The 13127-nt window shown below is 47.1% G+C and overlaps 1 protein-coding gene across 2 annotated transcripts in view; it reads right to left on the reverse strand.

Moving 5' to 3' along the window:
* The window catches only part of FNDC3A (fibronectin type III domain containing 3A), a 1418915-nt gene that overhangs the window by 796220 nt on the left and 609568 nt on the right, over window positions 1-13127 (reverse strand). For both annotated transcript variants that reach the window (XM_069205374.1, XM_069205375.1), the window contains one exon: window positions 10689-10955. In XM_069205374.1, the coding sequence (XP_069061475.1) occupies window positions 10689-10955 (267 nt within the window). The remainder of the gene's footprint in view (window positions 1-10688; window positions 10956-13127) is intronic.

The raw sequence follows: 13127 nt of genomic DNA on the forward strand, positions 1-13127 counted from the left end.
AAGCGATGGCCCATGAGAAACATTTGTCTCCTTTGTTGCAACCTTAATGTAAAGGAAGCAGTGAAATTTCTATTGAAGATGGAATACTATTACATACTGACAAGATTATTCCACCATATTCAGTTAGGATTGACATCATCAGAAAAGCAAATGAGGTCCATTGAGGTATGCCTCTTACCAAACATTGCATTCGAGAAACATTTTGGTGGCCCAGAATGGAGGTGGACGAGATTGGGAATTGTTGTGTGTGTGGTTCGGCTGATAACAGTGAAACTGGTCACACCTCCCCTCGTGTCCACTAAGTGTCCTGACAGACCGTGGGAAAGGTTGGGGAGTGACATTATGAGGCCATATGATTCTATGTCTAGTTGTCATAAATACATTTTGGTGCTGATAGACTATGCATCGAAATGGCCTGACATTAAGATGGTCAAAGAACCCACCACTAAAACAGTGATTGATTTTCTTAAGGAAGCATTTATGAGAGAAGAATTCCCTGGGACCCTTGTTGCAGATAATGGAACTGAATTTGTGAGTCATGAAGTAGAGAAGTTTTTAAAATCTTGCTGCATTAAACATGTGAAAAGCTCTCTCTACCACCCACAAACGAATGGAATTGTGGAGAGGATGGATCTGGTTGTTGGTAAATGTATAAAGTGGGCCACAAATAGCCACTACGATACTGAGGTAGCTGTTAATAGTATGATTTGGCTATACTGAACAACACCTCTTTCACAAAAGTGTCTACTTTTGAGTTATTGAGGGGAAGAAGGCAAACACAAGCTTCAGACGAGCATGGATGGCAAAGTGGCACAAAACTAACTCTGATGTAGATAGTAAGAGAAAACATGACCCAGACTCAACAAAAACAAAAAGAATGGTACGATACAAAGAAAAGTGTCAAGTTAGCTCCCTTAGAAGTTGGGAATATAGTTCACAAAAGGTCATCAGTGTATGTGAAGAAAGTAAAAAACAGATTTGGGAGGACGGTCAGAGTAATACATATTCTGGATGATGCCATTCAAGATGAAGGAGGTCATTGGTGGAATCTTGCTAAGATTGTTAAGGTAAAAAACAGTTCCAAAGACTGTAATCCAGGGAGGGAAACAAGGTAACAAATTTGCAAGAAAATACCAAGCAAAGTAAATGACAAGTCTGTGTTGTTTAAAAATGAGAGAAGAAGTAGTAGTTCAAGAAATATAGTCATTCTGAGGAGAGATTTTGAATGATTTTCTCTAGTGTATGGTTTTTATTAGTCCAAAGAGATATTGTGGTTGATGTATATATATGTTTTGTGTTAAAGGGTAGGTCGCTCCCCCTGCCGCTGCAGCTCCTCCAAGTTCCCGAGTTCCTGTGTTCCTGAGACCCACCTAACTGTAAGTACCCCCCTCCTCCCAGCCCCTCGCCCTGCCCCGCGCCACTCACCTTCTCTCCTGCTCCTGCTTCTTTTCCTGCTCTCTGTCTCTTCCTCCTCGCTCCCCCTCTGCAATCTTCTTCTGTGTTCTTCTGTTCTTCCCTTCTGTTCTTCTGTTCCTCCCTTCTGTTCTTCTGTGTTCTTCCGGTCTTCTGTGTTCTTCTTCTCTGTTCTTCTCTGTGCTTCTGTGTTCTTCTTCTCGGTTCTTCTGTGTTCTTCTGTGTTCTTCTGTGTTCTTCTGTGTTCTTCTGTGTTCTTCTCTGTTCTTCTCTGTTCTTCTGCTCTTCCGATCTTCTGTTCTTCTGCTCTTCCGATCTTCTGTTCTTCTGTCTTCTGCTCTTCCGGTCTTCTGTCTTCTGTTCTTCTGTCTTCTGTTCTTCTGTTCTTCTGTTCTTCTGTTCTCCTGTCTTCGGCTCTTCTACCTCCTCCGTCTTCTTCCCCCGAGCCTGCCCTCCTGCTCCTTCCTCATCCCCCTCCCTCACTCGCCTCCCCCTCTCTCACCCCTAGCTAACCCGTTCGCTATCTACCTCCCTCACTCCTCCTATCTTCCTATCTCTCTAGCTCCCTATCTCACTATCTAACTCCCCCACTCTCCACCTCCTCCTACCTACCTACCTGTCTATCTATCTATTTCCCTATCTATCGACTTCTCTATCTATTTTCTCTATCTATTTCTCTATCTCTCCCCCCTCCCGCCACCCCCTCTACTACCTATCTCCCTATCCTCTCACTCTACCTCTCTCCCTCACCCACCTCTACAACCCCCCTCCCCTATCTTCACAACCCTACTCCTATCTCTCTCCCTAATCTCCAAACCTCCTAACACTCACCCTCCTCCACCCTAAACCCCCTCCCCCAGCTCCTCTCACTCTACCTGTCCCCCCCCCTCCCTCGCGCTTTCCCGCCGCGACCTCCTGCACGCCCCCGCCCCCCAGCTCCCATTCGCCCCCAGCTGACCCCTCCCCCCCCCTCCTACCTCTTATGGCGGCCGCTGCGCGACAGTGGTAGCGACCCTTGACCCAAGGGTAGGTCGCTCCCCCTGCCGCTGCAGCTCCTCCAAGTTCCCGAGTTCCTGTGTTCCTGAGACCCACCTAACTGTAAGTACCCCCCTCCTCCCAGCCCCTCGCCCTGCCCCGCGCCACTCACCTTCTCTCCTGCTCCTGCTTCTTTTCCTCCTCTCTGTCTCTTCCTCCTCGCTCCCCCTCTGCAATCTTCTTCTGTGTTCTTCTGTTCTTCCCTTCTGTTCTTCTGTTCTTCCCTTCTGTTCTTCTGTGTTCTTCCGGTCTTCTGTGTTCTTCTTCTCTGTTCTTCTCTGTGCTTCTGTGTTCTTCTTCTCGGTTCTTCTCGGTTCTTCTGTGTTCTTCTGTGTTCTTCTGTGTTCTTCTCTGTTCTTCTCTGTTCTTCTCTGTTCTTCTCTGTTCTTCTCTGTTCTTCTCTGTTCTTCTGCTCTTCCGATCTTCTGTGCTTCTGTCTTCTGTTCTTCTGTTCTTCTGTCTTCTGCTCTTCCGGTCTTCTGTCTTCTGTTCTTCTGTCTTCTGTTCTTCTGTTCTTCTGTTCTTCTGTTCTCCTGTCTTCGGCTCTTCTACCTCCTCCGTCTTCTTCCCCCGAGCCTGCCCTCCTGCTCCTTCCTCATCCCCCTCCCTCACTCGCCTCCCCCTCTCTCACCCCTAGCTAACCCGTTCGCTATCTACCTCCCTCACTCCTCCTATCTTCCTATCTCTCTAGCTCCCTATCTCACTATCTAACTCCCCCACTCTCCACCTCCTCCTACCTACCTATCTGTCTATCTATCTATTTCCCTATCTATCGACTTCTCTATCTATTTTCTCTATCTATTTCTCTATCTCTCCCCCCCTCCCGCCACCCCCTCTACTACCTATCTCCCTATCCTCTCACTCTACCTCTCTCCCTCACCCACCTCTACAACCCCCCCTCCCCTATCTTCACAACCCTACTCCTATCTCTCTCCCTAATCTCCAAACCTCCTAACACTCACCCTCCTCCACCCTAAACCCCCTCCCCCAGCTCCTCTCACTCTACCTGTCCCCCCCCCTCCCTCGCGCTTTCCCGCCGCGACCTCCTGCACGCCCCCGCCCCCCAGCTCCCATTCGCCCCCAGCTGACCCCTCCCCCCCCCCTCCTACCTCTTATGGCGCCCGTCCGCGCCTGGCCCGCGCCCAGCGCCACGACCCCTGGTCCCCAGCTCCCCCAAGCCCCGCTGATCCGCTACGACCCCACCACCCTCCACGCCCTCAACCCAGGGCGCTCCAAAACCTGCTTCCTAGCTCACCCCAAACGCACCCATGGACCCTTCGCCTGCAACTCCTGCAAACGCATCTTCCACCACGCAACTACCACGACCACAAGCCCACGCGCCATCAACCACCTCAAGTGCATCCTGGTCAACGCTCGTTCCGTCCACAAGCACGCCGTTGAACTTTGGGACCTCCTGGACTCCACAGCCCCGGACGTCGCCTTCATCACGGAGACATGGATGAACGCCTCCTCTGCTCCAGACATCGCTACCCGCCATCCCCGAAGGCTACAAGATCTCCAGAAAAGACCGCACCAACCAAGTAGGAGGAGGTGTCGCCATCATCTTCAAAGACTCCATCAGCGTCACCACCTCCACCGAAGACCCCCCCCTCGCCGCTGAACACCTGCATTTTCAGATTCGCACCGACCCAAGGACCACCCTCAGAGGATCCCTCGTCTACCGTCCTCCCGGACCTCGCGCCTCTTTCAGCGACGCCATCGCCGACTTCATCTCCCCGCACGCCCTCGCCTCACCGGACTACATCCTCCTAGGCGACCTCAACTTCCATCTGGAACAAAACAACGACCCCAACACCACCACCCTGCTCGACAACCTCGCCAACCTCGGCCTCAAACAACTGGTGAACACCGCCACCCACATCGCCGGACACACGCTCGACCCTATCTTCTCCGCCAGCAAACACGTCTTCTTCAGCCACACCTCTGCCCTACACTGGACCGACCACAGCTGCGTCCACTTCACATTCCGACGCGAGACCTCCCACCTCCGCACTCAACCCATCCCTCGTCGACAGTGGAACAAGATCCCTGAAGAGCAACTCTTCTCCGCTCTCGCCGCCAACCAACCCACCCTCACCACCGACCCCAACGACGCAGCTCTCAACCTCACAAACTGGATCTCCAACTGCGCTGACAACCTTGCTCCCCTCAAACGCACGCATCGACAGACCAACACCAAAAAACCTCTCTGGTTCTCTGACACCCTCAAAGAATCAAAGAAAACTTGTCGTGCCCTTGAGAAGGCCTGGCGCAAGGACCACACCGCTGACAACATGACCGCCCTCAAGAACGCTACACGCGAACACCACCACCTGATCCGCACTGCCAAAAGGAACTTTTTCACCGACAGACTAGACAAAAACAGCCACAACAGCAGAGAACTCTTCAGCATCGTCAAAGAGTTCTCCAACCCCAGCGCCAGCGCCAACGCCGTCACGCCCTCACAGGATTTGTGCGAATCCCTCGCCACTTTCTTCCATCGCAAGATCAGCGACCTCCACGACAGCTTCGGACACCAGACCCAACCATACACCACTGAACCCGCTTCCCCGGACATCACCCTCAACAACTGGACCCACATCAACACGGAAGAAACCAAATCCATCATGAACTCTATCCACTCCGGCGCCCCTTCGGACCCCTGCCCGCACTTCATCTTTAACAAAGCCGACGACATCATCGCCCCGCACCTCCAGACCGTCATCAACTCTTCTTTTTCTTCTGCTACCTTCCCCGAATGCTGGAAGCACGCTGAAGTCAACGCCCTACTAAAGAAACCTACGGCTGACCCAAGCGACCTGAAAAACTTCCGCCCCATCTCTCTTCTACCTTTCCCAGCCAAGGTAATAGAAAAGACCGTCAACAAACAGCTGACCACCTTCCTGGAAGACAACAACCTGCTCGACCCTTCACAAACCGGATTCCGAACCAACCACAGCACGGAAACCGCCCTCATCTCAGTCACAGACGACATCAGAACCCTGATGGACAACGGTGAAACAGTCGCCCTCATTCTCCTCGACCTCTCGGCTGCCTTTGACACCGTCTGTCACCGCACCCTAATCACCCGCCTACGCTCCACCGGGATCCAAGGCCAGGCCCTGGACTGGATCGCCTCCTTCCTCGCTAACCGCTCCCAAAGAGTTTACCTCCCTCCGTTTCGCTCAGAACCCACCAAGATCATCTGCGGCGTACCTCAAGGCTCATCGCTCAGCCCGACACTCTTCAATGTCTACATGAGCCCCCTCGCCGACATCGTACGCAAGCAGGACATCATCATCACCTCCTACGCCGACGACACCCAACTTGTACTCTCCCTCACCAAGGACCCCGCCAGCGCCAAGACCAACCTACAAGAGGGTATGAAGGACGTCGCAGATTGGATGAGGCTCAGCCGCCTAAAGCTGAACTCTGAAAAAACGGAAGTCCTCATCCTCGGCAACACCCCGTCCGCCTGGGACGACTCCTGGTGGCCCACGGCCCTCGGCACCGCACCGACCCCCGCAGACCACGCCCGCAACCTCGGCTTCATCTTGGACCCTCTTCTCACCATGACCAAGCAAGTCAACGCCGTGTCCTCCGCCTGCTTCCTCACTCTCCGCATGCTCCGCAAGATCTTCCGCTGGATCCCCGCCGACACCAGAAAAACCGTGACCCACGCCCTTGTCACGAGTCGCCTGGACTACGGCAACACCCTCTACGCCGGGACCACCGCCAAACTCCAAAACCGCCTGCAACGCATCCAAAACGCCTCGGCCCGCCTCATCCTCGACGTACCCCGCAACAGCCACATCTCCGCACACCTGAGACACCTGCATTGGCTCCCAGTCAGCAAAAGGATCACCTTCCGTCTTCTCACCCACGCACACAAAGCCCTCCACAACAAGGGACCGGAATACCTCAACAGACGCCTCAGCTTCTACGTCCCCACCCGCCCCCTCCGCTCCGCTGGCCTCGCACTTGCTGCCGTCCCTCGCACCCGCCGCTCCACGGCGGGTGGGAGATCTTTCTCCTTCCTGGCGGCCAAGACCTGGAACTCCCTCCCCACCAGCCTCAGGACCACCCAGGACCACTCCGCTTTCCGGAGACTCCTAAAGACTTGGCTGTTCGAGCAGCGATAACCCCCCCTTTCCCCCCTAGCGCCTTGAGACCCGCACGGGTGAGTAGCGCGCTTTATAAATGTTAATGATTTGATTTGATTTATGATTTAGATGTGTTATAAGTACAGTTTTTTTGTTGTACAGTGATGCAATAAGATTCTGAGAATGTTGACATTGAAAATTGAAGAACGGAGGAAGCTGTGGATGTTTGCTGGCTGCACGGCTCCACAACCGTGTAACCTCTTACAAATAAACTTTTAATTACCTGATCTTGTACTTTGAGTATTCACTACAGTATTCCACTAGAGTCTGATCCCGTTCCACTTGTACAACTCAGATTCTCTGTGATGTCAGTCTTTATTTCCGGCAGGTGTTATGCTGCAGTCCACATCCTGACGCCCAGTGCTTCCCTGGAAGCATCATTTGGTGGGTGCCTGCCACTTTGCTTCAATATGTAGAACACTGTTGTGATATTATGTCCATCCCATGTGTCTTGCCCATAACTTGCAAAGGGAATGCTCTCAGAGCACCACAGGTTGAATACATCAATTTGTTGCATATTTTCCAAATCAGACCCCCGGTTATGAGAACATGTGTGCTTGCAAACCTTTCAATATATCATCTGTAACAATCATGTCCTTTGGAGCCTTACAAGGAACGGCATAACAGCAGCCAAGTGCAGACAATCAATCCACCAGCCCATGGATTCCTTCATTATGCCTGTTACCTGTTACCTAAACCTTGTCTGTCAGTCACTGTGCAAATATATATATATATATATATATATATATATATATATATATATATATATATATATATATATATAAACTGAAGCATTTGCTGCAGGACCGAATTAGTCACTGGTGTAGACCAGTTGAGCAAGGTCTAAACAATGTGTTCTCCTGGTTGTATTCTGCAGAATCAGGAGTCCAAGTGAGTGCCAAAGAAGATTTCCTGTAGCAGGTTGCAGGATGGAGTTCTGAAAGTTTAAAACAATGCCATTTCTTTAGACAGTTAGATGCATACTTGGACAGCTGACAAGGATTCCATGTTTATCCACCAATACTCATGGAGGGGTAGATGAAGGCCCCGTATCCGTGAAGATGAGCCACCTAATTTTCTAGATATTTCGTGACCACTCCGGATGTAAACCACAAACTGAAGAACAGAACCCAGAACTGCCAGTGCCCTCTGCCATCTCTGAATGTGGGAACCTGTGATGCTTCCTAAAGATAGCTATATGAAAATAGGCATCCTCTCGGCCCAACCATGGCATCCAATCTCCCTGTTCCAGATAAGGGATCAATTCTGCTAACATCCTCATCTTGAACAACTGCCTTTGAATACAAATGCTGACCAAGTGTAAGCCTACCAGGAGGAGAAAGCCCTCAAGTTCCTCTGATTTAATTTGCACTTGAACAGCGGTTCTATTAAAAAAAAATTCCAGAAGCATCTGTCCATCCATCTTGAGCTGCCAAAGTTATTACCCTGAATCCTGGTAGGCCTGTGTGTTAAGGGAGTTTATGAATTTCAACTTGTGGCCATGCACCAAAATATGTCATCCACCTGTCAGATTTTATTGTGTTCCACATGTAAGTCTTGTGAAAAATGAGACACATAATCACATGCTACCCTTGAATCCCCCAGGACAGTTTCTCAGAGAACACATGAGTCACGTATTTACCATTTCTTGGGGATGTCAAAAACTTGAAAGCCCCTCTAATGGTTTCTGATCTTGGCAGATACATCGACAGATAATACTGGGTCATTGCTGAAATTGTGCAATCACCTTTGCTGTGTTGGTGTCTGCCATGATGGAATTAAGGGGCTATGGCCCCCTTTAGTTAACAATTCTTTGCCACTGAAAAACATGTCTGGCACTGTGGTCTCTACCTCCTGCCAAAATGTGACAAACTTCAGCCATGCCTGGCAGGAATGATATTACCTTGGCACATATATCTGTAACTTGAGTATATTCTGTCCAAGGAACATTTCATCACATGCTAAAAGACCAATCTGTCCACCATCAGAATCTTTCCTTGCTTCATCTAGCTTGTCATATAGTGGAAAGGGAGTAGCAATGCCATATTTTCCCTGTGCTCTGTATAATACCTGCAGAGCAACATTGCTGCAGTGCCCCCCCACCTCATGGTAATGGACATCTTCAAGATATCTTACTGTTTTACTTCTCCAGAGCACCAATGGAAATTAGACAAACTTCAGGGATCAATAGCTTCCATCCACAGCCACTACAAAGTTTATTTGACTACAGCCTGCATGCTTATTAGAGTCCCAGGTTATGTTGTTTTGGCTTGCCTCAGTAACTGAAGAGTGTTTTCCCATTTCTCCTAATGTTATTCATCAGAGGTGTGGCCAGTTATATTCTCTCTGGTTCCAACTGTCCTGCAAAGCAGCTGTGTGGGTTTGCAATCTTGCATTGTAAAGTCAGACTAACCTTAGATGACAATGACCAACAGAGCAAGATAAGAGACTATTATCAGACGCTGAAGAAGTCTGGGTGACGGAATAGGAACATTCTTACAGAGAAGTTAATCATTCCACAGTCCAGGACTCCCCGCTCGGGCAGTTTCTTCTAGCGGCTCTCCTCGTATTCTACATATTGCAGACGGAAGTGGACTTCTTGTAGTCTTCTGGAGGGGGTTGTTTAGGTATCCCATTGTATAGTATATCAGCCACACTAAGCTAGGTCTGTTGTAATGACTTGATAGATTCCTCAGACAAACTTGGATTTTCAAGGAACATTCCAACTCCGCCAAGACAAATGTCTCTCCCTTATGTACTGTTTCTCCTTCTCCTTAAATATACTAGCCTCTTTTCCCAGGGGTGTTATGTTTCCATTCTTAATTCCTTCCTTTACTTTGGAAAGTATGTCTATCATGGTCATTCCAACTCTTCAAATGTTTCGTACACAGTTTTTGAGTCTTCAGCCTGAAAGTCAGTGCTGAGAAGACACATGAAAAATGGGGAGTGACATGATGTCGCAGAGGCCGTCAACAATGACTTCAATTTTGGAGTAAGCTAGAAAAGGGCCACTGACTTAGAATGTGGAAGGCCTAAGGTCGTTAATCAACTTCAAGGTTCTTGGACTCTATAAAGTTACGCTGAATTAGGCGTCGGGTGTGCCATATAGGAGGTCATGATGCAGCCACTGAGGGTGGGCCATTAGCTCTTGTATGAGAATAGTGGGAGCAGGAGAAGACTTTCAAGACCTTGAAGAGTAATCTGGGAATTCTTCAGGCAACATGGAAGGAAACCCAGTCCTAGATCCAACTCTCCAGTATGAAATACTCAGTATTCTTCCCTAAAGGAGCTTGGGATCTGGAATTTCAGACAAAGGAATTGTTTTCAATGTCTTTTTTCCAAATAACCATCCTACATTTCTAACTGTTCTTGAAGGGGCAAGGACATATCATGCGACGCCAGGGACTAGTAAGCAATCAGTGTATTTCAGGATTTGTGACCATTTTCTTTCCAACACTGTTGCTTAGCTTAAAAACACGTGTGAAGAGGTGTTTGGCTGTCTAATACATTTCTCTCTTTGGTCAATATCAAGATCCATACTTTAAATGAAAGTGGTAGCTCAGGACTTAAATCGTTAAATTGAAAAAAAAAAAGTGCATTTTCTAGTTCATTTGCTGCATATATCAATTAGTTCTTTGAAACTTTAGATTGGTAATCTGCATTTGCGAACTGAACAAAACACAACAAAACAATCCATTTAATGACAGAATATCTGAAATGTGTGTTCACTATTGTAATGCTACATACTGGTTCAGGGCTCAGTAATCATTACCCATATATCTAAAACAAATATACACAACCATATCACACATTAATCTATAGTACCCTTTAATTTATAAAAAAGAAGAGTGCACATTTCAGCATGCTGATTTATGTTTGGAAAAAACTATTAGGGGTGTTCAATGCAGATATCTCAAAAATGGCCAGGCTAACACAACATTTTCAGAGATATCACTATTTAAATGTTTTGGAACTTGCATTCTTTGTCTGCGCATCTGCCCGTGATTCGGGCATTCAGAAACTACGTTGGACACCCATAATCTATGATCACAGTTTATTTCTAATGAAATCATTTACCATCTACTTCTGTATCCAATTGTGCACCATCATGTCCAAAGAGCTTGTTATTCGCTGACGTCATCATTATCAGCTCAGCATTCTGTTCTTTTACAAGTCCATTATATTCGTTAGTTGGAGAATTGCTTTTCTGAGGCGAAGGAGGAGGGCTATTTAAATTATCTTTCTGTGTTCCATGTCGGTCTTTTAATTTTTTTTGCAAACGTTCAAATGTTTTACTAGACCGTTCATCTCGAAAACTCAATCTTCCATGTGTAGAAAGCGAATCTAAAAAACATAAAGCTAATGTGATTAGATAGGCACAAGAATGTAAAAAAAGTATAGAGTACTGATCTTAATAGAATTTTATTTAGGTTTTTGTCATTTTTTTTTTTTATTGAGGTTTTCGGTCAGACTTAATAAAAGGCAGGACATAAATAAAATGAACAAATGGATACAGAGAAGAGTAAGGGAGAGAAAATGAGGTTTTTAAGCGCCTCAGTTGGTCCAAAGAACCTATTGATATAGTTGTTAAAATACAAAATACACAAAGACACACAATCTCACATTACTGTGGAATGACATAATATGATCACTGTAAATATCACTGGTGACTCAAGATTAAACCTTGATTTGAAGGAACATCTGGACAGTTTTGCAAAGAATTTATAGTTGTATACAACTGAAAAGAAAAGGGGGTGAAGAAGACATCAAAGAGGGTGTGAGATGGGGCTTTCTTTTATCACAATCAGAACTGGCAGGAAAACACATGCGTCATGGATTTGCTATTAAAAAGCAAACATCTAAAAACTGCAATTTTATTAATACATGAAGTCACAGGACAGTCAGATGACCTTACAGGGTATGTAGTGATGGGACACTAAAGTGAGAAAACAGAATTAGGCTATACACTGCAGCACTTTAGAGACGCATGCGTTATGATTTACTGTAATTTATTTAAAGACAGAGGAAAGCATTCTTCTATGAGAAGAGCGACAATGATTTAGCAAAGAACAGAAAAGCATAACGTTCTTCAGAAGCAGCTAACGGTGTATTATATTTCTATAAGTGAGAACACTGAATAGGTCTTAAGAGCAAATGTAATGAATGCACGAGCCTTTAGAGGATAAGGTCTTCATCCTACATGCCTCTTGGGATGACCTGCAACCTCTGGAATGCACATGTGCTACCTACTCTACGATTCAATTAATGTTATAAATTTCCTCCTAGTTTAATGATGGATTGGTTAGAGTTGCGCTGGCTGTTGTCCTAGGGTCCATGGAGAAGAATGGAAAGCCGGGGAAATTGCAGGTTAAGAAGTCAAGGACATGAGGACCTCATACAAGCGTTGCGCCTCTGCAAAGCTACGCTGGAAGATCGCTGCACACTCTATTTTTTTTTAAACAAATTGTATTTTTTTTTTTACAAAAAAAAAGCAATAGGAAAGCCGTAGGTGTGCACAATTCACAGTTATCACATAATCATTTAGCAGTATCGGCTCTCGACCATATAGGCCACACATGGCAATCCCAACAGTCCCTACCCACCCCGAGCCCCTCCTGCTGCGTGCAGTGCAGTATGGTAACATATCTCAACTTTCCCAGTACATTAAGATAATAATCAATTCTACCTTAAGGTGGCGAGCCCCAAGGCACCAGAGCTTGGCTGTAATTCACCTCTTCACTGCTGCTGTGTAGTGAGTCAGGGAATTTGTAGAAGGTGAGATTACTTGTTTAAGCTCTTCCACCAGTATGCCGGCATGTCATGGTCCAATTCAAAGGCCGACCATTCTGGCTCGCATTTCAGCAATAATGTTTCCCTCTTATAATCTGCCGACTGCAGGAGTTCCCTTTGCCACAATGTCAGCTGAGGGCCCCTAGTTGACTTCCAATCACGGGTGATCTCCTACTTAGTCAAAATACAGCCCAGTTTCATGAACTTGCTTGTTATTTTCGAATTCGGAGTGTGGGGAAAGTCACTTAATAGGCAAAAAGAGGGATCTCCATGAATATTTATTTCAACTACACCCAAGAGGGTGTTCACTATTTCCTGCCAGAAATAAGTAAGCAGTGGCCAACTCCAGACCATACGAAAGCAGTCTGCCCCTACGAGATCACATTTTGGACATCGAATCTCTGCCAAATTGAAAATTTTATTTATCCTGTTAGGAGTTAGATAGGCTCTGTGTAAAATGTAGAACTTGATTAGTTTGAATCTGACACTTCTTGATATTTTGGGTATATGTTCTAGCACCATGTCGCAACCGTCCTTAGTAAAAGACCTGCCCATGTCTGCTTCCCATTTCTGGTGACTGGTAGCTAGAGGCTGGAGGGAGTCCATGCATGTCCTACTGTATATGCATGTAACTGCCTTTACTGTGCCAGCCGCTACTGTAATGTATGTACATCCATTGTGAGTGGGTGGTTCCATCCAGCCACCCCAGTGCTGCCTTATTGTTGC

Source organism: Pleurodeles waltl, chromosome 8 (genome assembly GCF_031143425.1).
Source record: "Pleurodeles waltl isolate 20211129_DDA chromosome 8, aPleWal1.hap1.20221129, whole genome shotgun sequence".
Classification (NCBI taxonomy): domain Eukaryota; kingdom Metazoa; phylum Chordata; class Amphibia; order Caudata; family Salamandridae; genus Pleurodeles; species Pleurodeles waltl.